The 27,456-nt window shown below is 41.9% G+C and overlaps 1 protein-coding gene across 4 annotated transcripts in view; it reads right to left on the reverse strand.

Moving 5' to 3' along the window:
• The window catches only part of PTPRB (protein tyrosine phosphatase receptor type B), a 77,457-nt gene that overhangs the window by 3,100 nt on the left and 46,901 nt on the right, over window positions 1-27,456 (reverse strand). For 2 of the 4 annotated variants that reach the window (XR_005954950.1, XM_041465586.1), the window contains 12 exons: window positions 27,100-27,199; window positions 25,517-25,600; window positions 25,396-25,413; window positions 25,210-25,291; window positions 24,661-24,751; window positions 23,439-23,515; window positions 22,498-22,632; window positions 21,297-21,419; window positions 20,931-21,094; window positions 19,708-19,843; window positions 17,175-17,295; window positions 1,687-1,764 (listed from right to left, as the gene is read on the reverse strand). Coding sequence is in view for 3 of the 4 variants with exons in the window: in XM_041465586.1 (XP_041321520.1) it covers window positions 1,730-1,764; window positions 17,175-17,295; window positions 19,708-19,843; window positions 20,931-21,094; window positions 21,297-21,419; window positions 22,498-22,632; window positions 23,439-23,515; window positions 24,661-24,751; window positions 25,210-25,291; window positions 25,396-25,413; window positions 25,517-25,600; window positions 27,100-27,199 (1,166 nt within the window). In the remaining variant the exon portion in view is untranslated. Of the gene's footprint in view, window positions 1-1,683; window positions 1,765-11,548; window positions 16,246-17,174; window positions 17,296-19,707; window positions 19,844-20,930; window positions 21,095-21,296; window positions 21,420-22,497; window positions 22,633-23,438; window positions 23,516-24,660; window positions 24,752-25,209; window positions 25,292-25,395; window positions 25,414-25,516; window positions 25,601-27,099; window positions 27,200-27,456 lie in introns of those variants that run through there. The other 2 variants (XM_041465583.1, XM_041465585.1) reach the window with 2 other exon arrangements.

Consider the following 27,456-nt stretch of genomic DNA (forward strand, 5'->3'; position numbering starts at 1 on the left):
AAAGCCATCTGCAGAGTTGGCTTTTGCATTTTATTCAATATTTATATGCCATTGCTTTGAGGAATTTTGTTCTGGCATGCTGTCTACTGCTCCACTTCAGTAAGACCTGCCTTCTCTTTCATGTAGTGCAGTTAAATCAATTTGTTTAAACAGTATCTCTGTTAGTTTCTTACCCTCACTTTAAAAGTTGTAGTAATAGAAGCACTTCTTGTTGCCTTTTTCCTGCTGCTTATGTGCTTCTGTGTTGCCAGTAACAGACAAGATTTCACACAGTTAGAAAATATAGCTGTTGAATGAACAGCTTAATTCAAACTCGGAGAAGCTGAGGGATGTCATGGGGGAATCCAGGGGCATTTTAGAAGATCTTCACCGATAATCTGTGCTATAAACATAGCCCTTTGACAGGGGTCCAGCACAGACTGCTGGATTTAAAGGACTGTTTTCAACTCAGCTCTTCAGCAGGTGCTGAAGGATGCAGGTTGGGAAGTGCAGTGGGGCGGTAGCACAGGTCTCAGTTTCCAGACGTGCCCTTCCAAGTGTCTTTTGGGGGATTTGCCCTGGAACAGAACAAAGGCATCTGCGAGGCGAGAGTGCAGCGCTCTCCATGCATCTGCTGCATGGCACAGCCTGCTGTGCCCACCCCAGCCCTGGTGCTGCCATCTGGGCTTTCCCTGGTGCAGTTTGCTTCTTGGGAGCCTCCTCACTGGGGCAGGCTGTGGTGTGATGCCCACAGGAGCAGGCATGTCTGCAGAGGGCTGCCACACAGCCCTGCTCATTTCACACACAGCATGAAAGCATCCATCAAGCCTGTGTTATCCTGCCAGAGTCCAGCTGGGAAATGTGGAAGGGGAAACACCAGTCAATGTTTTAAACCTTTTAATAGATAAAGTGGTAGGGCTTCAGAATTCTTGAGGAAGTGTCTAATGCAATTTGCTAAGGCTTACTTGAAAAGTGAAAACTATTTCAAACTGGCAGTGGGGCTGGTCCGACAGAGGGACAGTGTGGATTGCCTGTGAGCAAAGGGAGGTGCTGTGCAAGCATCTTTGCTCAGCACTGCAACTACAGGAGCTGCCTGCCAAATCAGGGTTTCTGCAAACTTTAGCTTAAATGGCCAAAGTATCAAGAACAAACACGTGGAACAAGAGACACCTAAAACAACATTAAATTAGAAAAGAAAAACACTCATGCCATGGCTTATATTTAAATAATCAGATGAGAGAAAGCACAGCTGAATTTCTAATTATGACACCTATTATATCATGCAAATACAGTCTTTCAATCCCTGACAGGATCCCACAGCCAGAGCTATCGAAAAATCAGCTTATTCCCATGTGTGGTTTTCTCTGAGAATCAAAGCCTGTTTGGTTTGGGCTTTTTTTTCCCCTCAGTGTGGAGCAGCTGCTGTTGCTCCATTAACTTTCAATCAGAAACCAACCGCTTCCCTTTCTGGCATCTTAAGAGGCTGCTATGCTGATCTGTCAAGCTAACAATCTTTGCTGCAGAAAGCATGAGCAGGAAAACCTCTGAGGGAGTATGTGTGCAATTAATCATACTGCCTTGTCAGGTCACAGACCCACTGAATGAATCAGCCCCAAAGTTTGGTATTTGAGAGGCTGCACAATTCCCCTCCTGGTTTGACAGGTGAGCCCGAATGCTGCCATTGCTTGCACTGTGCTCAATTCACACCTCTTTGGTGGTCTGATGGTTTGAAGCCTGGTAAGCCAAAAAATCACTCTGTGTGCATTGGGTGCATGGCTGGAGACGCTGTAAAAAGAAAAAAGAACAGCTTAATACACTACATAGCTGTAATTTGCATGTTAAATTATATTATAAAGTGTTGGCATAGCTGTAAAATTGCATACACACCTACAGTACACAGTCTCCAAACAGCACATACAGCAATCAATGGAAAATAACTCTCCCAGAAATTCAGAACCACTTCTGACACTGCACTAAAGAAAAGCAAACACTGTAATTTATTTAATGAGCTAATGGAGCTCAAACTTTACTTTTAATAATATAACTTGTTCATAATGTTTCAGCTAGCGTAAATTCTATCCTTGTTTTTATTTGCATGCCAATTGCCAACCACTAAAAGCAGTTGGAAAAGAAATCAACCTGTAAGCTCTTTCACATAATTGCTTGTTCAGCAACTAAGGGTTTTTGGACAAAATACTTCAGCTATTTGGACCCCATACAGCAGAATCAATTCCTTTCCCCTCTTGCAGTAGGCTGGTTTGTCTTGTGGTACCCACAGGAGAGGGAGCAGGGCAGCCACCCTCTCTGCCCTGCTGTGTCCATCCAACAGCACCTCTAGGATGTAACACCTGGCATTTGCCAGGGCTCTGGATATCAGGAGCACTGCCAGGGTGTGGGGCTGTGGGGAGGCAGCACCACCCAGGGGCATCAGGGAGAGAGCTCCCACCTAAGGCAAATGTGGAACGCTGGGAGGGGCACGGGTTTGGCAAAGAATGAACTCTCCCATGGAAACCAAAGGGCTGAATTGTATTTTTCTGCACTATTCCTCTGAAGAATAATGTTTGAGACAACTGAAAAATTACTGTGAAATTTTCAGGAAGTCTGTTCTTAGGCAGGGGGAGAGTAGTTTGGAAGGACCAAATATACAACAGTCAGCACACCTAAACAGCAGGTAGCCTAGATCCTTACTATTTCTTTTCTGAAAAATCATGAAAAATGGGTCTGATACAAAAAGAAAAAGTATATGGAAATTACGGAGTTAGCTAGTGCCTCTTGCTTTTGATGGAATAGTTTTAAGTCCTTATAAAAAATACACAGCATATGTTATGAATCTGCAAGTATCTGGATGAGTGAATCACAGGCAGTAAGCTGTATTAAACATAAATAATGTCCTGTGAACTTCCCTGCTTTTTTGCTAATGGAGACATGTACAAGAAGCAATACATCATGAGAAGCATTTAAAATATTATCTCAAGATCTTATTGATAAAGTTAATTTAAGTTCAGGATGGCAACCACAGAGAGGAGACTGAAAATGGGCTGCAGAATTGTCAACACAAAGCAATAATGAAGAGTGAGCTTCCAAGCACAGGTGTGGGATGAGGTGTCTCAGTAACTTTTTTTTTCATGATATTAAATGGCAAGAAAAAGGGCAAATTAATTGCATTTTTAAAAATATGCCAGATCAGGAGATTTATGAGCTTCAGTTTGATGGGCAGGTGATTCAATAACAAATATTAGGAACTAAGAATACTAGCAGAATAATAAAATGACTTGTCTATTCTTGGAAAATATAAGGTAATAAATAAAGATAAAAGGTACAGACCAAATGTTTTGGTGGGAGGAAAAATCTCAGCAAGCAAAACTGTGACTGTAAAACCTTCAGATAGGCTGCTAAAAACACACTGGTGCTAGCTAACCCTGGGTTTTGATGGCATGTAGCTGATGTTTTGGGGCTGAAACTCTAGCCTTTTCTCCAGTAGCTGTCACTAGGTGACATTTTGGGGACATGTGGGGGTACCATGTTTTTTTAACCTGTTTCAACCTATTTTTTTTTCACCTGTTTTGCTCAGAGAAATGTATTTCCCATTCTTTTTTGTGTTGAAATTTCTGTGTAGCTGAGAGCAGTGTTGCATTGTTTACAGCAATGTGGACGGTTTTTGGTGCCCCAGGAAGGATCTGAAGCAGGCAGAACCCAAGGGAAATAGCCCCATCCTGTCTGGATCTAGGTAAAGCAGAGCAGCAACTTCTGCTGCCAGCTTCAAGCTCTGCCAGTGCAGCATCAGAACCATCATGCTGATCTTTGTTTCCAAAGAGCAACACAGTTCTGCTGCAAACCCATGCATGACCAGAGAACCCCTGCCTAAACTCTTGCCAGGGGAAGGAAGTTTGTTCAATGTTGTCAATGTCAACAGGTTTGGGGCTATGTGAGGTTTTCCTCCAGACTTATTTTGGGCATGAACCATGTACTGATGCTCACAATCCACTTGACAGGAACCTGTCTTTCTCACTGATGGGACATGCATGTGTGCCCACAGAATTCTTGCTATGCCAAGCAAGGCAAAATTGAAATGGCTTAGGCAATACTCCATGTTTTATGTCAGTTTTTAAACTATGCCTTGACCTCTATTGAAACCTTGTGGGAATTACTTGTTTTTGTTTACAGTACCTATGCAGATTTACAGCCCATTTTGTAGGAATAGAACAACTAATGCATAGTGAAAGCTCATTGCAGCACTAACTGTGCCTCAAAGATGGATTGGAAGTCCTTCCTTCCCTGCATCTTGCTATTGGAGTGATGCACACATGCTTTGATTTCCCTCTGTTGCTTCCTTGTTGAGCACCCTCTCTCCAGGCACACAAATACATATGTATTGTGCAGCAAGTGTTTACCAAACTCATCATTATTCTGCATTCATGCACACTGAGTGCCTTTTTCAATAATTAGCTTTGAAATGATCAAAGACATTCTGTACCGACTAGCATTCCTCCTTATTTTATTGTTCCTCCATCACTCCTCTCTAACTCTTATGTTATATTTTCAAGGTTGTTTTTATTGATAGCCAAAACAAAAAGGCAAAATTAAAAATGAAAAGCTAAATTGATTACTTTTATATTTATTTTGCCAATACATATTAAAATGAAATTTTTATTTTGTTTGATGTGCATTCTGGGTTTTGCTAAATAACCTTGAAGACTGTGCTGCCAAGTCAAAAACGGCTATTAGCAATACTCATTATGTAGTTCAAAAGTGTTCTGATAATTTGTCCCTCTACGTTTAAACACCACCTTTTGAGAAAAAAAACCCCAACAAACACATAAGACCTGCAGTCTTGTTGACAGTGAAGCATTTGCTTCCTCTTTCACAGGAGTAAATTTCTGGCAAATGTATGATGTTAAAATTTATTCTGTCCTTGGATGAGGAAGAGGCCCGGAGGTAGAGTTATTAATTGCAGTTGGGTCTCCTCACAACCCCAGGAAACCAGAATTTCTTACATTTGCTACGTGCAGAGGTTAGATTTTATATGAAGGGCTGGACAGTGAAACGGACACAGATATGAACTGCAGGGATCCTGGTTCCTCAACCCCTGCCTCAGAGACTAGCCCAGTTCCCATCCCTTGCTGGAAACATCTGTGGGGAGATGCAGGTTTTGTGGAGCAATGCAGTGTTTAAGTTAAGTGCCTAAAGTGCTCTGGGGAAACCGGCTGTGCAGGCCAGGGTGTGAAGCTGTGAGTGGCAGTGCTTGCTGCTACTTCCACTGGATGCTAGCTTGACAATGAAGATGTGGCTCTCCATGTTGGCAGGGATTGGTACGCACACATTTGAGGGAAGGGAGACAGCTTTTCCTCCCTTTTCCTCCCTCTTCCCATTGCTTTATCCCTTACTGTTCCTCTGAACAATGCCCTCGCAGTTTGAACTCATTTTCTTTGAACTGCAGGCACTGCATAACTCATACTTCTGTCTGTTATTCCATCCCTGAACATCTGCCATTATTTATCTGGATGGTTTAAACTCTTTATGTTCAATTTATTAATCTCTCTGAGAATTACCTCCAGCTTTGTGTGGAAATATGTTCAGCAGTGGAAACAGCTGCAGCACTCCCCAGCTCCTCTTGTGACGGATTCCATTACAAGGCGACCTCCTCCATTCAGAGGGTGGGATTTGATGACTGTGCCATTTTCCTGGACAGAGGCCATAGCCCCATCCAACACAAGCTAGAGCAATCTCTTTTACCACCTACGTGTTGAGTGAAGATGCTTTAATGCAGATCCAGAGGCAAGTGTCATTGGAGAACACCTTTCCTCAGTTATGCGGGCAGAAGAGCTCCCGTTGTGTCCTGCTGCACGTGGGCAGTGGGCTTCCATCACACAGCGCTCCACTGCATGTCTGGGGACATGGCATTTGTGCTGCCAGCAGCTCTGGCAGCTGCTCCTCACCCAGCCTTGCCCACTGTGGTCTTACATGTAAGGAAGACAGGGAGAGAAGGGGCTTAGAGCCTCACACAGATTAATGATACCTTCTTTTTGGTGTTTTTTCCCCTTACATTTCAGACTTGTGCCAGGCTGAGGTGCTTGCTTCAGGGCTCCATCTTGCCCAGATCCCATATTTCCTACCATTGTCAGTTACCAAAGACCTGCTTAGGTCACACCATATTCTGTGGCAGATTAGACCAGCCACAATGGTCATGGAAAACTTGATTTGGGTACTTAATTGTGAGTATCAAGTTGAAGGCTGAGGGCCATTCATTCCTTCTGTTGAAAGGTCATTGCACAAGCAGCATTTGACGTTCAATTACTTCAAGGCCCATATACCACCCAAATCTGTCTGTGCCTCTGCTGTAAGGTTTAAAATGCACCACTGTTTTCTCTAGCATCTTGCATGCCATCTGTTTTCCAAATCACTTTCCTCAGCTGCATAATTTAATTACTGAAGATAAGAACTACAGGGGGGAGGGTATGGAGAAAAATTTGTTTGTGAAGCCTCTGCATTCAATTCTGCCTTTCAGTGTGTGGGTACTAGAAGATGTAAAGTGGCACTTCAGGAGCAAAGGGGACTGGGTCACACTAACAAGGCTCTCAGATTCCCCATCTCCCTGGAGAAGGCTGATGCAGGGAAAAAAGTCTCAGCATGCTGGGCTTTCATGTGCTTGGCATAACACAGGGCATGAACCAGTATCCATCCTCCTCCTGCTCTCCAGATCTTCACCTTCACTTTCTCTGGTCCCTTCCTCTTTGAGGCTGGTACCCAGCCATTGGTCATACTTGCACTTATGGGAAAGTCAGTGTTGGACTAGCCTTTTTTCAAACCCATCATTCCTGTTCCTCATGGGCGTAGTCTGGGGGCCGAGGTGGGTTGGAATCTCATTTTCTGGGGACAGCCAGGAGGGACTTGGGAGTGGCAGATCATGTTTGGCCAGTGCAGCTGGACTAAGGGAGTGGGGAAAGTCTGAGAAACAGAGTAATGTCTGACAACCCACGTCCTGTGAGTCCATGGCTGCACAAAACCCTCTGACTGTCTCCCCTGGAACAAACTGGGGAGATTAAAAATAGCTATTTGTTTTTGTTGATGACAAGGCAATTTTATTGACACAGGTCACTTCCCCAGCCTGCTGCACTGAGTGGCAACACACAGAGGGATGTAGGAACAAGTGGGCAGAACAGGGGTGGAAAGGAGGAGGTGGGAGAGAGCCACTTCCTTGGGGACAGCAGCATCCCAGACAAAGAATTCCAGTGCGGCATTCCCTGGCGAGGCTGAGTGAGGAAGGAGAAGTGGGCCTCCCCTTGGTGCAAGGAGCTCATGGGAGAGGCAAGTGTGCTCCTGCACTGTGCGAGCTCGTCAGCTCAGCCCCTGCTCAGAGCACAACAGAGACTTCCCCTGCGAGCACACCATATGGTCCTTCACAGGCTTTGTTTTTTTTTCAGAGAAGGGGAAATAAATAAAAGATGTTGCCACAATACTGTTGGAGGTCTTTGGTGGCTTTATCCTTCTTCTTAGCTGGCTTCCTATCCCAGCATGGATATATGTGTGTTTTCCCCACTGAAATTGATGGATCTTCCCTAGACAAGAACAGAAAAAATTCACTCACCATCTTTTCTGTCTTTTCTTCTTTTTCTCTCATAGACTCAGTGCAATAAGATGTTTAGATCTAATCCCAGCAAAACACAAATCCGTGGTGAAGAATATTGCCAGGTCAAGGATCTGAAATACATACTTGACACTAGCACTTCTTTTTGGTTTTTCCCTTCTCCACTTTTGTAATTGAAAGCTCTGGCATTTTAGAGGCAAGATTTCACCTTGGGAACTGCTGGAGGATGCTGGGGGAGTTTCTTGTTCACCAGAATGTTTACAGAAAATTTGTCACAGCCTGACCAGATCTAATTGGCTTGATGTGTAAAGAAACAGGCTCCTTGGATATTTTTAGTCCTCTCCAACCTTTCTAGCACAGAACTGTTGGGCGCTAATTAATTCCAGTTGTCTGACAGTTCATTCTTTCGAAGTTGGATTCTCACAAACAATTTGGCTCCAGGTGTCTTTTAGATCCAATAATAAGACAACAGGATGCTGGCATTTATCATGTCTGGTATCTTGAGCATGTATTTTCTTATGTTTGATACTTTGAACATTGTATATCTCTTTATTGCCTTTGCAACCATCCATCTTTTTGTCCTAGTGGTTTCGTTACTGCAACTTTAGTCATTGCCCCCAATTAACACATGGACCTTTCTGTAGCTGTCTTTTATTTGTACAACATTTTTCCCTAGCTAAGATGCATGGAGCATTCTGAGCATCTTCACTTTGCTCTCTGCATCCAATTATTTTTACTCTGTGTTTTACAGTGTAGCTCCATTCATACCAAACCTATTTGGGTAGCTTTACTACAGGCCATATGGTCTCTATTTGATTTTCCAGGACGTTTGGTTGTTCTTACCCAGAATGCCCCTAGTCTCTTCTTTAATTTCAAGATTCTTTACTCTCTGGGGTATGGAAAACAGAATTGGAGGGCCTTCTTCCTGTGCTGGCCACACTACAGCCTCAAACTCGCATCTGGGCAAAAACCAGATACATTTATCCCATGTATCCAACAGGACTGGGAGAGATTTTGTGATTATAGTGGAAAGAGTTAATTTTTAAAACTATTACTAAGTTTCCAAAGTAAAATTTTCTGAGCTAGAATTGGAAACCAGGATTTAGAAAGAAAAAAAGAAGTACCAGATTAAAGCCAAATTTATGCTCCTGACAACCCACCAAAGGGTTTTTATGATGGTGTTATAGTAGCCTCATATTCAGCTCTTCTGCCCCAATTTTGGACCTATGAATGAGGATGCACTTGGGCATTGCTTAGTAAAACCTGGATGATTTTAATGCTTTATCCAAGCCCAGCCTAGACAGATTCATAGAAAACATCCATGAGATTCAGCTTTTGAAAAAGGGCTGCTGGGAGACATGGATCCCCAGGAGGGGTTCACTCAGCTCACCCCTTTATACCTGCCCTATCCTTTAGAAAGAACAGTTCCTCTTACTGAAAAATGGGTTAAGTTTTACAGGGGCAGAAATACCCAGGTTTGGGCCCCTTCTTGTCCTGAGAGGACTAAAATTGCAGGTCTCAGGTGTCCTCTGTGAACAAGGCTGTGTGGCCTCACCAATGTCAGGAGGGTGGGAAATCTCTGCCTTTATCCTTGGTAAGAAGTAGCTGCTCCATCTGCTACTGGTTTGGTTTGGCACATCAGCAAGCAACCACCAAAGGCAAGCAAGTACACTGTGTGATTTGGCAGGGATTTTGGCATGAGTGTGCAAAAAACTGTGTACAATGATGTCTGGCCAAGCAGCCACAGAACCTGCCAGCGGTGCTTGGAGCCTGGCATTCGGCTGCTGCACAAGGGCATGGCTGTTGCCCTCTTGGCCTGGCTCTTGGCACTGCTCTTGGCTCATGCTCTGGGCCTCTGGAGTGTACAGATCCCTGTGAGCCTTGGGACGGGGGCACTGGTAGAGCTGGTGTGTCCCCAACCCGTGCCTCTGCAGCCCCCATGACTCACGCTGCGGCCCCACAGCTCAGTGACTGCAGGCTCAGCACGGCGGGAGCAGCACACCAGCGCTGAATCCCAGCTGGGCTACTGCACACTTTCCTCTCTCCTTGAACCCTGAAGCTGTGTGCAGCCCCCTGGAGCACTCTGTTGGCTGGGACCTGCTTCTGCCACCCTTTCTGACTGGGAATTTGAGTCTGGAGGGGTGGGGAGGCAGCCTGCAATTTGGCTTGGAGCATACGCTCCCTGTGCTGACAATGGGACCCTGTCTGGTCAGTGAGAGCCCTCAGGGGAATTTTAGCCTCTTTTGGGGGCCGCAGGACCTGTCAACAGCAAAGCTGTGGGTGCTGAGGTGATGTTTTCCCTGGAGACTTAAAGGCTTTGAGGTCCAAAAAATGCTTTGCCCTCTTGGACCAAGGTGCCTTTGTGCCTGCTCTGTGCTGCTGATACTACTGCGGATCTCTGGGAGCTGGGACCACCTCTCACCCAAGGAAAGCTGCTCATTGTAGCGAGGCTCTGCACGATGCAGTAAGCACCCACCTGGGGTACAAAGAGGACGCCAGGCACCTGCAGGAGCAAGACCGCAAGAAGCTGCAGCTTTGGCCTGAGGAGAACCAACAGCAGGTCAGTTCCAGGGGGAGCCCAAGGGTGGCTCAGTGACCAATTCAGCCCAGCCATGCCACGAATCCCCCCTGACCTGCCCATGGCCTGTGCAGCCACTGCAGAGCATCCCCCAGCCCCACAGAGCACTGACCCTGGGAACAGGAGAAGGGCTTCTTGCTTTTGGAACATCACAAATTAACTGAAATGCTTTTCCCCCCTCTTTTTATCCTGTGGTGTTTTTGTTTTTTGGTTTTTTTCACAAACTGGGAGTGGTGTTGTACCAGAGTGATGTGCAAAGCCTTGGCTAGTAACATCTGAAATTTTCACTTGTGGTATGTGCTGACATATCAGCATTGCTACATCCTGCCTGCCATAAGATGTCTAAGCAGCTATTTCTAGGCCATAATAAAGCAACTGATAGTGAAGACAGGCACAGAGAGAAAACTGAGATTAGGGTACAGGAGATGACTTTATCAGATAAAACCACCAGCTTGTAGGTATGAAGCCCAGGTACAAAGCAAGTGCATGTAAAAACATCAAAAACTAGATTCTGGGAATATTTTAACAGGAATCCACCACTGTGTTCTTGTTGAACTAGAAGAGACTCTTTCGTTTCCTTGCTGTATCTTGTCAAAACATTATTATCTATCCTTGTCTGTAATGTTTGCCTTGTTTTTCTTGTGTGCAGATATTAACTGTACATTATTTTATCACTTCTCTTTTGTGTCTGCATTGGTTTCAGGACAGAGCAGAACTCAGAGATAAACTTTTATATCATGAAAAAAAAATCTCACAACTCCCACTGCCTTAGCTACAAATCACCTCAGCAAATAGTTCACAGTACAAGTCAATAAGCCATCCTTTCTTTTAATTAAACTTGTTTTAAACACTTTTGATGACCAAAAAGGAGTAACTGAGACGAGCATTAGCAGTAAACACGCTACTGCCAAGCACCCTGACCCCACAAGGATGGTTATGCTAATGGTTTTTAAGACCTGTGGAGAGTAGGAGGAGATGAAATACATTTGTTAAAAAGCATGGCTCAGATCCTCGAGGGGCAGGCAGCCATGGAGCTGCAGTGGGGTGCTAATTGGTACAACTGCCTGGCAAAATGTCTCTAAAATAACAGGCACTCAAGTTCAAGACCCACTGTGGTTTCAAATATCCACTGCATAACCCAGACAGTATCTGGCTTATTAAAGGAGGGCACAAAACCAGGGAGGAGAAGAGAACAATGGCATCTTTCCACATGGGCACTAATCTGGCCAGCGGGCAACAGCAGAGCCTCTTTTCTCCCAACAGGCTGAGGCTTCTGATGAATTTAATGTTCTCTGAAGATGGTCTCAATTGAAATCAAACTCACTTATGACCTTTTCTCTGAGAAGCAGGACAATAAAATCCATAATGAAAAGGCAGTCAAACAGAAGACAAGAATGTGATTTTTAAAATGAATGTTTTATTCATGAAGTATTTATAAAAATGTGTAAAATACACTCAAATATATTTGATTTGTTGACTGTAGCTAAAAATATAAAAATATACTTAAATGCATAAATTAAATTGACAATAGTAGCACAGTTCTGTGTTCACCCAGTGTTTGTTAGGAACACAATTATAAGTAATTATGTTGCATATGAGCATGGAGTACTGAAGATGTTTTTCAGACACTTTACTCCAGGCACTGGCAAAGAATTTATGGCTAGCCACATTTCAAAACTGTGGGGTTTTTACTATAGTGTACTGCCCTGCTCTAGAGCAATATATATTTAGCTTCCTAATGTTACTTACAGTATTTCTCTAGCTTTCAAATAAACCAAGAAACAACTAAACTGTCATGGACATCAGACTACCAGCATTGCTGACACTGTATGTGTCCCAGTTCCACAGTTTCTTCTCAATTAGCTAGTCCCTAGTCTCCAGTATTTCCTGCCAGCCTTAAAAAAAAAAAAAAAATCCCAGTTTGAACCAGCTGCTGATCTTTGAGGTCACTGATAACAAACCAGTTTGCTTTGGCCATAGAGGTGCTACCAACAGGTCAGGATTTTGATTTTGTCAGTGTGAGGGAGCCAGTTGAGGGCACGGGGTCTACAGCAAGTTGCCCAAATACTGGGGTGAGCACTCATTTCAATTCAAAGTTACAGCATCCTGGGATTACAGGTCCCAGAGCTCACAGCTCCAGAGCCCAGACATCGGTGACAGGGCCATGAGGGAGTGGTGGTCATTCTCTATTGCATTTTATTTACACAAACTGTACGTCTGAAGCATTGAAAGAAATCTGAATAAATGTTAAGCACCTGCCAAGGCACTCCTTGGACACGAAGCTGTGGCTGTGGCAGGCTGTATCTCTGAGTGCAGATGCATTTCTCTGTTCTGTGGCCTTGGAGAGAGATGCTGATCGAGTGATTTGATGGCTGTAGTTCTCATCACTCTAGTCCATATATTAAATCCCAGGCTGAGGAGCACAGCTAAGTGCTCATGTACTCCTGTCTAGTGTTTAACTTTGTGCTTTCAAAGTCAAAGTGTAAATAACCATATACAATACATAATATAAACTTAAAGCTCACACATTTTCTTTTTTCTGTTCTACAATTGGAAGGAAATTCATAGCATATTATGGCACAAAATAATATTTCTGGCATTTTAGGCATTATTTATTGCTAAATAACTATAGCAGCAGAGAAAAATGTATAAAGTTGCACTTTTTGACATCTTCACAGTATGCCTATTTCTCTCACCCACTTTTGTGTTCCATTAGTAACAAAAAATATCATTTATCAACTCCAGCTATGTAAAATCTATTTTTTTCCCCTACAACTGCTAGTGGATCTTGTAATTTTATTGCACAGATTAAAAAAAATATTTATTACAATTTTTTCATTATTAAATAACTTTCAACACAAAAATTTGAATTAACCTAAAAGCCCAACCCTGCAAGTGCTTCAGAAGTGGAATGGTATTTTCTTCAGGCAAGCATTCCAGTTGACTTTCATGAAAGTATTCAGGTAGCTTTGTGGACCATGCAGAGATTCAAAGGACGGGCTCCAAGTAAGTGTGCAAATCTTAGCTTATGGATCAGCAACAACACTAGCCTTGCTTTCTAACATTATTATTGGGAAACATCAAGAAGGGAATTCTGAACATCATCAAGGACATTCAAAAGATGTGTTTCTCCTTAAGAGCTGTCTTTGTTCAGCACACAAGCTCCCTCAAATCTATTCTTGTTACATTAACAGTTTTTCATCAGTCCTGTTATTCAGTTTAGAGGCACAATAAATATAACTACTTATACTGATAAGTAGGTGTTGCATATTAACAAAATGCTACATAGATACTTTTTTACTTTTTCTCAGTGGATTTACACTGGTTTCATATGAGTAGGATTGGCTAGAGAGCAGAACCAGAGCAATAATGTGTGTATACAGTCTCATGTGTGACCTACTTGGGCAGAAATGTAAAGCTGCTCAAGAGCATTGTGCCAGAGTGTTTAAGGTTATCTGTCATATTATGAAGTGATGAGGAGGAAGAGGCTTATGAGCTGTGTCCATTATTAGCCGAGAGAAAAGATGAAACTAGCTGTCTGCTATGACATCATTTTGGGTACACATGTACGAACTCTGTAGCTGCAGAAAAGGGATGTCAGAATGATAAAATAAACTGCAGAATAATGTGTGTCTTTCTGAAATGATGAACAACACACATACAGAGCATACAATCAGACTTTTGCTCTCAGACCATATAATATTGAGTGAGTTTCATTTCCCTCAGCATTAAAAAATGACATGGTGATATGGAGTGTGAGGTAATTTATAGGGTACTGTGTTAACAGTGTAATTGTACTGCTGGTAACTAACATGGTGATCTTCGTTCCTTGGCTACCCCTGCAAGAAGGAAAGGACCAAAGGCAGTGCGTGTAACACAAGAGCAGTTTTCACAATGCCTTAAGTGCAGAAGTCATTAGCCTGATCAACAGTCGATCTAAAGCTACCATGCTTGTTTGTCCTTGCTTGCTAACCTAGGCATCTAGCAAAGGAAATAAAGAAGGCATCTGCAGAAAATGTGATCATTTCTTTGTGGTTTTGCTTAGACTTTCCTCTGTGAAAGTGTCTTCCACTCTAATGCTAGTTCCCTTCTTCGGTTTCCATTAAGGGTGGTGAATTTTGAGGTTTGTGTGGTGCCAAAGAGGATGTGCAGGAGGGATGAGCAGTATTTTCATTCAGAAACACCTAAAAAGAATAACCAAGTTTACATGTTCTGAGCAGCTGTGACAGCTGATTTGAAGGGGGATTTCTGAGGCCTGTGAGGGTATTTGGTCAAGAAAGGATGAGATTCCAGATGGAGTAGGAAGAGTGACTATCAGGCTGCTACCTTTTCTAGGAAAACTAGAGTAACATGGATATGCACAGTCCTGCTGTGGCACAGGAGTTCCTCAGTTAGGCACTCAGTTAGCTACTTACTGACTCTCGGAAGGCATTCAGAAATATTTCTTTTTCTCCAAAACAGAAGTGGAATTTAGCCACTTGTCTTCAGCAACAAGCTAAGTTTTCTCTATGAAAAGTATGGGTAGATATATGAAAGAAGAACTGTGAAGCTCTTCCTTCTTTTCATGGTGGAGATGAACTGTGTACTGTTTCTTCACTATTTGTTTGAGGAGCATTTTATAAAGGTAAGTAATAGCAGAACAGAGAGTTTAGACCCCTTAATGAGATGCCTCTTTGCAGAGGAGAGAGAGGCTGCACATAATCCACTTGGCTGGGCAGGATACCTGATAAGTGCTCTTTGACTGTACTTCTTACTATATCATTCAGTTCTTTTACTGACACAAAATTAAGTTGATATGTTTTAAATTTTAAACATGTTTTCAGTAATAAGCCCCTACTTGGGGGGCATGGGGGTTGGAACTAGATGGTCTTTAATGTCTCTTCCAACCCAAAACATTAGATGATTCTATGATCAGGACAGTCCTGCAAGCCTACATTCCCTGATGAGCCTTTTTCCATTCCAACTGCCCCTGTGGTGCTGACATCAGGTAACATTCCAGTGGAGAATTCTTTCTATGTAGACATGCTGGGGCCAAACTGTCCCATTGTGAAAGCAAGTGGCATTTGAAGGATACCAGCATTTGGGGCAAAGTGCAGCTTTACTCCAGTTGAGTAAACTGTTGGATATATACCTTTATATGTCTTTGTTTCAATGTGTTTGCAATCTCCCTACTTTTTTGGTTGTCTTGGTACAGCATTGTTTCTGATGAGCTATGGAAGTTGCCAGACTTCACATCCTCACAGATTTATTAACACAAATGTCTGAGGAGTGTCTTTGAACACCTATCTTAATAAAAATTTTACACACATGAAAGTGCACAGACACAAGTTGTGGTCTGATTCTGCTCTCTTAAACCAGTGTAAAGAAACCAGTAGGTGACCTGTCTCCCCTCAAAGTACGTGGTCAGAGAAAGGTCTGCTAGACTTCACTGCAGCGTATGTTGTTTGATATTTTTCTACTATGTCACACTAGACTGAAACAGTTGCTTCTAGTGAGGTGAACCCTGTTTTGCTCGGTTGTTAATGAGTTCTGTAAAAGGTATGCCACTGTGATATGGGTTACTCCCATTTCTGTCAGATGAAAAGCAGTAAGTTTAAAGTGTAGACTAGCATTGTAATTCCTATACAGGACTACTGTTCCCTTGCTTAATAGTAGCTTATTTCATCTCACAATCACTGAAATATTTTTTAAAAATGAGGTTTTCTGTATAGAACTTTTTCCATGTCATGCCAATAGCGTCCCAAACGCAGCAGTCCTGTTAGCCATACAATTTAAAATAGTTTATGTAGAACAGTTTATAAAAACTGTGATAAGAAAAATATTATCTGAAGCATAATATTAATATAAACAATATAGAAAAAAATACATATTTACATAATGCCAAAATACAATTATATACATTAATATCTATTACATTTAAATTATATATCTTTAAAAAAATCACCAGACCAATAAATTATACACAGTCTCATCCAAAAGGTCTGGCACCTTTCTGGTGCATGAAATACATACATAAAAAAAACCAAAACAAAACCCCTAGTTAACAAATGTGTTCACAAAAGCAGATATCTCTAACATTCTTAGTGCCTCGAATAAACAGCATCTGAAAGCAAGGAAAAATGAGATTAGAAAAAGTAAACCAACACAGATTCAGCAGTGCTCTGAGAGGTGGCTGTGCAGCAGCAGCATTGGCTGGTGATGGATGTGACAGCTAAAGTTCAGATCTCACCCCTGCTTGGACTCTCAATGTGTGAAACCTGGGTATTTCAGTTCTCGGTCACCTCCAAGCCTGTTCTACCTGTCTATGACAACTCCGATTTCTACAGGCTAGATCAAGAAAATTATTTGGATTTCTTATGCTATAATCCTCATTCCTCATGTCCAAATTTGCGCAACTACTGAGATCCTTCTGTCTTGACCCTAAAAACTTCCACATCCTTTAAGAATCAGCCCTACCAAGGCACAAGGTCACCATTGCTTACAGCTTCTCCACACTACACTGGTCCTCTGGACATGGGCCCACGAGGTGAAGGGCAGTGCTGGTGCCAGGTTTGCTACTCCTGTCACTCTTATCAGCAAGGGACTGGATACAGGCTAGGAAAAGGAGCCTACAAGGATGGGGATTCTGGGGAGAAAGAAAGAGCACAGCCTAGGGCACCTATATTTTCCAGTCAAAGCAGGTGGGAAGTCTCCCAAGGCTGCCTATATTGTCAACAGCAGATGAGGGTGATGCAGACAGAAATTGAACTCCGTGAATGGCAGAAGAGCCCAGTGAGTGCTGTCAGTGTTCTCAATTGCTTAAGGGATAGTGAGAACATAAAGGTAAGGTGGGAGCAGGAAGTGATGTTATAATGACTACTAATGGAGAAAATAAAGATACAACTGCAAGAATGAAAATAGCAGAGGGAACAAATGAAGGTCCAGGAAATAAAGAAATATCAATCGTTAAGGATAGTACAATTCCCCCTCAATTAGACTGTCAGTGAGCTACCACATTTGAAACATTTTAGAATTTGATAAACTTGTATTTACCTCTGTGATACTCTGGATTCACATTTTCATATATTGGAAATAAGGGATTTTCTTGTTCACTGCGAAGTTTTCTGGCTCTTAACACATCTCTCACACATTGATGTAGATACACATATTGACACTGCAAAAGATTTGTTTTTAAGACACTGAGGAATTTTGTGATTTAATTTTCTGTACTGTGAAAAATCATTAAAAGCTAACTCCCTCAAAAAAATCAAGAGTGGTGTTAAAAATTAAAATATCATTCTAAAATTAATCTCCTTTTCACACTGGTAATATAGTAAACTTTTGTGATCACCTCTCTTTAGAAATAATACCAGTAAAACATAAATGAACACAGTATGTTTTGACAGATTATGCCATTAGTGAAAGCTTTAGCAACTGTAAAGTGCAATTTCACATGGTGCTTCGTTGGACTGCTACTACTTCTGAGTGCTTTGGTATAAAGTATATGTAGAAGAATTAATATGCACAGGAAAGACAAAAAATTTCCTGATTTTTCTTTTTGTTCTGAAAAGAAACATTTTCCACAGAATTTTACAATAACAAATAAATATTTCAGACAACCATGAAAACCTAAATCTCTAAAAAAATCAGAAAAATCTCTGAAAAAACTATTTTTTTTCAGATCCAGCATAAGTTCTAAGATTGTTTCTGACTATACAGCAACTGACAGTCTTTTCTGAAGAGTGCCTTTCATAGAATGGAGCTAAGATGACATTCACAACAAATGTAAGGAAGGTCAGCATGTTATTGACTGTTGATTACTCACCAAACTATCTTCACAGAATAGATTATTAAACTTTCATGCTTTGCTACTCTTTGTGGTTTATGACATAGGTCATAACAGTCTTTAGATTAGTGTAACATGGTACCCAAAAGTCAGGCCGAGCATATTCATATATACCAAGGTGTACCTTTTTTAGCATTATCTCAAAAACATAATTTCTCCAATAAGTATATGTATTTTCTCCCCTCACATCTTCAGCCATTGCTCTGTGTCTTTCCCTCAGTGCTCTGGCTCTGGGAAAGCCAGGATATATGCCTTTATGCACATGCAGCTGCTCTCTGTGCAGAGCAGAACCCTGCACCCCACCCACCAACATGATGGAAAGCTGGCCAAGCATGGAGACTTTCTTTGGCAAAATCCATTTTCAAATGGAATGGTTACAGCTGCTGTAGCATGCTGCCTTTTGAGCTGATGCACAAAGTTTACCATTGCCTGTCTCCACCTCCAGTCTCTTGCCTTAAACAATGTTGAGCCAAGTCTGAAGCAGAGGCATTGTTTTGTTGCTGCTGCTTTTCTGTGACTGAGTATTGTCAAGTATGATGGTACTGTGGCCTTTGAATTTTGTGTGGATCTGTCTGCCTTTTGACTTAGATGTCATGTCAAGCTCATGCCAAAGGTTGGTTTTGTATTACACAATTTTACTTGTTTATAAGTCAAATTTAGGCTCTTGAGGTAGTTGCCTCTTTTTTCCAGCTAGGGAAAAAGAGCCATCCTTCTGAGATGTCTGTCTGCCTTTGCACACTACAGATGACGGGAATGTAAGAGGATCTGTCTCTGAAGATGCAGAAACTAGGCTGGGAACCTGTCTCCCCTCCAACAGAAGGTCTTCTGTGATTAAGATAGTTCCAGGAGCCCCTTTGTTTTGTGTTCCCAGCTGGGCCTCTCTTTATATCCATATGAGACTTTTACATCTATCAGAAAACACTGTCACTGATATACTGGTTTCCAAATTGCAACAAAGAGCTCCATTAGTATCAAGTTACAGGCAGAAGCATCAAACTTCTCATTCTTCTATTAACGGTTCACAGGGAAAATGTACAGAGTAACTCCACAAAAAAACCTCTATTAAACCAGTTCCTAAATGTTTAGCTCCTACCAGTAAAACATGATTTTCTTGCCATTTTAAAAGCACAGGAAGAAATACAAAGCATTTACTTTTTCTGAACTTTGAGAACAAATGTACTTGCTTTTCCATAGTATGTTAGGAGAATGCCAATCAACTTTCCAAAATCATTATAATGAAAATGACAGAGCAGCTCAATAAAACATAAACTGCAAAGGCACAGGGTCACAGTGGCCAGAGCTTTAAAATTGCATACATCTAATTTTCTCTGTCCTGCATTCCCCTTTCCATTATGTCAACCTATCTGTCTGGTTTAGGCTTGTCTTCCAAACCTATCCCTGAAGGACCTATCTCCACTTAAAGCTCATTTACTGGACTCCGCAGTGAAGCAACTGTGAGCTGTTAAGTGCCTGATGCATAATGCTGCTGGGGTGATTATGGGCCAGGGCAAAAAAAGGAGAAATTTACAGGAAGCATAACTGCAACTTGTTATGGTTTGGACCCTCTCTAAGACAGCCAGTGGAAAAAAACCTGAACTGGAAACTCTCACAGAGCTAAAATACATCTAGCTCATATTTGAAAGTGGAGTAAGTGCAAACTGCTTTGAGAGCCTTTAAGATGAGACTGATTATTACATACTGTAGCTGTTGTTGCTGCATAGCAGGCTATCCAAACCTTACCTCTGTCTGAACCATGTGAACGCGGTGAAGCCTTAGATCATGGACTGCTGCATAAATGTCAACAGTGTCCTTCGAGTCCAGCTGTTGCAGAATTCGGTCCAGTGCAATGAATGTGCCAGTCCTGCCAACACCAGCACTGGAAAAGAAAACAACCCAAGAGACTTAAAAGCAGATGGATCAAAGCATTCACCATCTTCATGTGATACTTTTGTAAAGTTCAGATCTCCAGGGTGAGAAACAGATTGTTCAAATGGCACCTTTGGGCCTTTATAACACTTTGTAATGGAATTTTTTTAGGAAGGAGGAAAGGATAGTAATGGTAGAGGTATCTCTGCTACTGCCTGCACTGCTTTCTGCTTTGGATTAACCCAGTCATTGAGATACACTGAAAGACTGCACCTGACTCTAACTTTGAAACCTCTTCTCTTCAGAGATGCAGCTGTGGGACGCAGTAGACATCTGACACGCTGCAGCACATGCTGTCCAGGCAGACACAGGCAGGGTCATGTAAGACACAAGCCTCAGCATATACAATGGTGGAGGGGTCAGATACTACAATCAGGTACTATCAGTGAATATATGGCTTTATCAGAAGATACAGCACCAACTGCACTCTTTCTCCCTCTGTAGCCCTACACTCTGCTGCAACTGGCCAGTGGATAACAGATCAGGCAGCTCAATTTTGTCATTTTTTATGCAAGTGCACAGAACTGAGGGAAAACTGCAACCCTGTGACTGCCAGTGATGGAAAATGCAGAAGAGCATGAAAAGGCAGCAAGAAAAGGGAGTCTCAGTCAGAACGGGGGAAGGACGGATCAGCTAGACTCAACATCCACACACAGTCAGATTAACCCTGGGTATATCTTACCTTTTAAACACCCCTTTGTGATTCAAACATAGGGCCACAACAGCAGCATGTGGGCAATTTAAGAATGCAAAAGCCGATGAGCAGTGGCAGCTGCTGACACTTTCATGCTCTGCAGCGGTACCACAGAAATACAGTGGTTCCCTAAGAATAATTCTCGAGTCATCTCCAGGGTAAGGTTGTGGGCGAATGAATGTGCCTTGGAAATACTGCTCTGACGTATCTGGAAACTTATGACCATCAGCTACCTCTCAGATTCTGCAGCTGCCCATAGTCTAACAGGGATGAATATTAGGGATCTTCCCAAGGGTAGGGACAAGGGCTCTGTGCCACTGAGCCCTTGTGCTGCTGCACATACCTGCAGTGTACAATACTTGGTCCTGTGTCTGGGGTCCTGTTGATATAATCTCTTACAGTTCTGACAAACTGAATCAGGGACTGGGTGGTCTCTGGCACACCATGATCTGGCCATACCGTGTAGTGGAAGTGACGAATGAGCCTCGTTGAGTCAAGCTGCTCTTCCTGTTGGGATTCAAATGTGTGAGTCATCAGGACAAGAGAGAAAGGGACACACAGAACAGGTACCTTCAGAGAAAATGCTATGGCTTCCACCAGAGGGGAGTCAGGCATGATACAACTGTGGTACAGTGGAATAAACCTTCCTAATTTAGCCTTGCAAGTGTTTTAAGCCAATTAATCAGGAAAGAGAAAAATGCAAACATACACTGCAGATTTTAAACTCTCGTATTGTCCACTCTGGGAGCACTGATTCAGACAGCATCTCAACAATCAGGTCTCCATAGTACAAGGAATCCTGGTCATGAGGCCAGTATTGATCACACTTTACCTGCAGGGATACAAGGAAAGACAGATTTAGTGGTCAAAATAGCTACAAACAATGCCACCATCCTGCACTGGCCAAAGCAGACTTCAGAACGCTTGTGCCTGAGGATGAAGGAAGAAAGGCAGCAGCTGAATTCAGAGAGAGATGCCACTTTCTGCCATGTCAACAAACAGGGTCTGCCATGGGAATGGATTAGCATGGGGGTGGGAAGTAGAAGTCCTCATAATTAATTTGTGATGGGGGGAATGGGAAGAACTTCACTGATGCCTTCTTACAGAGCATATTTTCTGTGCCAACTCTTCTCATATCTCTGCTTGGATGAGAGCTATGCTTCCAGTGCCCCTTGTTCACCTCTTGCTGAGACATGGCAGTAGAGTGCTACTTGGAGCCAATGAGATGCAGAAGGATACAGATCCTATTCTGTGTTGGCTTTCACCCTCTCCTCAGGAAAAAATGGTAAGCTGAGAGGAACTGACCCTATATGTACTATTAGAGGGTCACTAGTTCAAGTTTGTTTAATCTTCTTACAGATCTAGTTGCTGTCTTACAAAGGGACAGGACACGGTCATACCTGGGACATGTAGCATACCATGCTACACTTGCACTCAGGAAGAATGTTAAATGCATGAGTGGTCTCTTTGCTAACTACATCAGGGTTTATATATCAGAGATAATTTGATGTATTTAATGATCAACATTTACTCTCCAGAGCTTATATTTAAAGTAGAAGTTGATCAGAGTTGATGTGATCAACGGGCACTTTTTGTTGGTGGTTGTCCTGCATGCTGAAGAGAATTGTCTAGTGAACAAAGTCCTGGATTAGAGACTGGAAGCACTGAGCTCTGTTTCTAATTCCAGCCTTGACATGCTGCATGATCTTGAGACAGTCTGTGTATGCTCACTTCACAGCCCTGATCTGCCTCCAGTCTTTATAGTATACCTTTTATTTCATGACGTGTATCTCCTTGACTGGGCTCTTTTTGGCTTTATCGTGGTGCAAGTAAGAAGCAAAAACTTTTAACAGATGTTAAAACTGACACTTGACAGACATTAAAACAGACAAAGAAGAGTCACTACTTACCCGGCCTTTCTCAACACACTGGGTTACCATGACAATATTGTGAACATTTTGCTCCCATGCCATCTTCCAGAACTCATCTTTGGTTCCAGGCAAAGGGCCCTGAGTTGCTATGTATTCCCTGCGGAAATTATTGCCCTGCAAATAAAGAGAACTCCATTAGCTTCCAAAAAGGCAGAAAAAATCTTTTAACAACTGAACAAGCCTTGGGGTTGCAGATAGGGCTCTGCAGCAACCCTTGCTGGGACAATAGTTTTGAAAGCTAAATTGTTGCCTTGGACCTGAAAGCAAATGACTGATTGGAACAGAGAGAAGGAAGAGACTGTGGCAGTTTATCTAAATACCGTTCCTTTTGTGACAGTCAAAGCTTTCAATTGTTCTTTTGTGTTCAGCATGCTCTCAAGCAATTTTAAAGCTGCTAGGGGTTTTTGTTTTATTTATCATTTTTAATAAACTAGCTGAGCTCTGGCTTGAAATCTGGATTGCTAAAGCCACTGCTATTATCAATCATAAATCTTTGGCAAAGGGCATTATTTTAATTTCAGCCAGTTTTATCACCCTGCAAGGTGCAAATGCTGTCAGGATGAGCTACAGCTCCACACTGAGGATGCCACCTGCAGTGATAGCTACAGTTGTTGTGGACACTGTATAAAATCAGCGACCTTTAAAAATATGTCCTTGGCCAATTAGACTTGCTGTCTTACATAACTATAGCAATGTAAGAAAGTGTCCTTAAGTGCTGGGTAAATCACTCACAGTTAACTTAATGGTAGTCAGACACAGTCTTTCAGCACAGCCACAAAATGAGTTCTTAGTTTTTTAGCTCAAGTGAATCAAGGAAGGGGGAGGGGAGCCTTAACCATCCAGCTTTATATTCAGTTTTAGATGATGGAAAAATTACCACTGGAAGGAGGACTGTAAAACACCACCCTTGAGTCACTTACTGGTATGTAGCTTGCATTAATGTAGTCTGAGCAAGGGTCATCATCCACATTGGAAAGCTTCACTCTTGATGTATCATCTAGCAAGAAATTGATTACAAGAGGCTTAGGGCTAGGTCTTGATTTTCAGTCCCTCTCAGCACTTACAGAAATGTGTTTGTAAAAGGACTGCCAGCACTATTACAAGATTTTATATGAAGAGCTAATTTATAAGGAATAACTGCTGGTTTTACTGCCTCTTTAATCTCTGAGTGCTGTGGACTGTTCCAGAGACTAGGAGATAGATGGGTAAGAAGGATGGAGTAAATATACTGAATTTCCTCTGCTGAGCTACATAGGATTTATTATGACAACAAAAGGGCCAAAATAGCATCCTCCTTTGATCCTAACAGCAGTATGCTGTATTGAAAAGCAGTGCCCAGCTCTGCCCTTGAAAGAACAGTTACACTTCAGTGATATTTTGAGCTAACGCTGAGCAGGCCTAACATCTTTCGTAGGTGAAGGGCCCTCTCTACAGAAACATATAGTGCCTGAGCTGCCAGGACACTGATTCATGAGATAATGCCATGTTGGATCTCAGTCAGGTGTCATTGCTGGCATGAGCAGGCAGGATATAAGAGAGGCTGTGCTGCCAGCACATGCCACATCCATTAGTGGGGATGTGGTGCATTGAGTTATGTGGTGTTCCTCCTCAGTGTTCTACCTCCAAAATGACAGGGGGGAGATTAAAGGGGGAACCTCTCAATGACAGACAGGTCTTGCATGAGAAGAACAGGGTTAACTTGACATGTCTTACCATGCAGAATCACACCAGCTCTACATTGTATAGTAGGTTTGCTGTGTACTCTGAAGAACAAAGATTTGGCAACGTTGTCAAAGAGCACTGAATGGATGCTACCCTGTATGTAAAAAACCCTACTGTTATTTCTACTACCCTTGTTATCAGCAGTGACTGAATGCTCCCAATAGCTTGAGCTTTTTCTCCCTGGACTGAACGCTAGTCATTACACCTCTAGTGTGAAATTAAATTACTGGTCTATGTGAAGCCATTCAGGGCCATGCATCATCTGCCTCCTAGCACAAGAACCTGAGCTGGGAAAGATATTTCATCTCGGACAGAAAGGAGGGAAGGGATTGGCTGCACTCTTTTCCACTAGGCTTGGTGAAAAAAAGGTGAAAAATAGCTTGTGTGATGCAATATTACACAACCAAAGCTAAAACTCACAGGGTAATATATTATTGTATCGATTTTTCCCTCTGTTCTCTGGCAGAAGTGCTATGTCACATGTCTGGTTTCGACCCACATCTTTCAAGTCCTGCAAAAAAGGAATAGGAATAAAAGGTTAGGTCAAAATAATTAAAGGACAAGACAACACAAAGGGAAATAGTGCTCATCAGCTCTCAAAGGCCATGGACAGAAAGCAGGTGCTTTTTTATAAAAAAACAAACTGAAATTACATATGTAATCATACTGTTTTAAAGCAAGTGCATGGCTGGCAGGTACCTTCCATACTTTATCACACAGATGTGCCATTCAAACAAATGCTCCTATTCTCAGCCAGATAAGTATCAGGCAGAAGCTTCCAACCAGAAGATGCCAAATGAAGAGCTGGTTTCTGCACATGGACAAGTGGAGTTCAAATGAAATGCTCCACCTTTTTTGGACTTGCGTGAATAAGGCAAATAAATGCAGGCCTTTCTAATATGTTAACCAGCAGATTCAGTCAGCCCACCCCTTCACAAAGGAAGTCCTTTGCCTAGGTTAGGATCCCACCTCATATTCCTTGGACAGAAGGTAGTTGGAGTCTGCTTGAAGTTTGGTGAAGTGTGCTTCAAAGTGACTGACTTTGATCGGACTGAAATATTCAACAGGAGGAAGAAAATCACAGGATGAATCACAGTCATAATTTATCCAGTTGGCTACCAAGAAGTTTTTTAGGTATTAATTTTTTCTTTTTACCTGGAAGTTTTCCTGTACCTGGAAATTATTTCAAAAGAAAAAGAAACGCTTCATCAGTAAGTGGTCAGATGGGTCTGTTCAACCACAATGTTATGTTAAAAAACCAAACTTTTTACATTACCCTTTTGGCCCCAAGTTCAAATGGACTGACAGTGGCCTGTCTCTGCGAATGTTCAGCCTCGCTGTAGGTCTCTCATGGCCATTGCTGGAACAAAAAGGAAGGTATTCTGTTACATCATTAAGTTTTGAGACTGGTAAGAGCTGGCACTGACATAAGTTATACTTTCTTAAATGTCTTTTTTTCCAGTTTACCATTTTCCACATTTACCATGTGTTTTGATTTTTGGCTCTGATCCTGTGACATTGCTCTTAGCTCAGGCTCAGAGTTTTCCTGTATTTTAGCTTGGCAATAGTGATGTAGAGGATATGCCTGGCACAGGGAGTAAAACATTTTTCTTGTTCTGAAACACTCGCAGCCCAGCCCATCATAAAAGAGGGTGCCCTGTGCTAAGATGGACCCCTAAATCAGTTGATTCTCTACGTGCAGAGGAACACAGAGGTAGTTTTCAGAGCTGTAAAAGGTCTACAGCTTCCAGCACATCCACTCTGCAGACCAGGCCTGTAGCAGATGCCCACATTCATGGCAGGAGTAAGTGGCATAACTACAGCAGGCTTTGGGAAAGCCACAGAAGTGGCACTTACTCCACTTACAACACAGCTAGTGTTGCCTTTCATCTTTTTGCTGCCATCTCCTCCTTCAAGACATCTCCCTTAGAGAACACTTTCTCTTTATGTCTGATGTGGGAAAACCATACCAGTATTACTGCCATCTTGCTGGGTATATAACTTACAACAAGAAACCACATTCTGTAATGAAGTTTATCCATTTTGGCTAAAAGCTATGACTAGTCAGAAAATAGGGGTTTTTTTAAATCTGAAATTCTGGCATATGAAAATCAAATTCAAAAACATATCAGCTTAATTTTGTACCAGTAAAAGAGCTGAATTTCAGATTTGCAGTGTTTCCCGTGCACTAGAAATGCTGAGGATTTTTTCTCATTTCAGAAACTACAAAGAATTTCACATCTCTCAGTCATGCAAAATAGTTTAAATGGATAAAGATTTTTTCAGTCGACACACAGTATTTCATTTTAAAAAAAGATGTAAGTTCACTATTTAAGGTTCATCTGTAATGTGAAATATACAACTATAACTAACAAAAAATGAGAAGCAAAGTTTGAGCTAATCTTTTGGACACTGAGGTAATGCCACATCTCAGTATTTTTGCATTGAAATTATACAGTCTAAATGAACAGTTTCAAAATCTTCCCATCTACAATGCAGATGCAATTAATCTGAAACACTTCATTTTTTGGCAAAAGACATTTTTTCCCAGAAGATAAAAGTTTGAATGATAAACCATTTTTTATTCAGAACTATTCAGACTGCTACTGCAAAATAAAAGTTACAAGGATCCTCTATGACATAATTCTGACACCATTTGAATTAAGTATATATAGATTTCTTAATGTGCAAGTCATTAGTTGTATACTTAGTGTGTACAGAATTTGGGAGGACATAGACTTTTATCTGTTGAACAGTTCAGTGCATCCATCCAATTTTTAGCTAATCAATTGTATTATTTAAATTAATATAATTTGACATGACTTTAATAACAGAGACTGACAAAGGGACTCAGCTTACCCAACTTTTTGTCTGCAGACAAATAAAGCAGTAACAGCCACCAACATCACAATCAGAAACAAGCCAGCACTCACACCTTCAATAACTCCAAAGAGAGGCTCTAGAAACAAAATAGTATATTTATATGTCTTGAGGAAAGGATCAAAAGAATCAGAGAATCAATAACTTTCAGGGGATCTGTTATTATCAGCTGAAGAAAATGGCTACATACAAGGAAATATAAGGCATTAAAACACTTTAAAAACATTAAAACTAGCTAAAACCTGGCCTTGATTTTCTGTCCTCATTTTTTTTCAAACCATTAAACCAAATTTTTCACTCCCAACCACAGTAAAAGAAAGCAAAACTCCATTATAT

This window comes from Pyrgilauda ruficollis, unplaced genomic scaffold (assembly GCF_017590135.1).
Source record: "Pyrgilauda ruficollis isolate IOZ18807 unplaced genomic scaffold, ASM1759013v1 scaffold19, whole genome shotgun sequence".
Classification (NCBI taxonomy): Eukaryota; Metazoa; Chordata; class Aves; order Passeriformes; family Passeridae; genus Pyrgilauda; species Pyrgilauda ruficollis.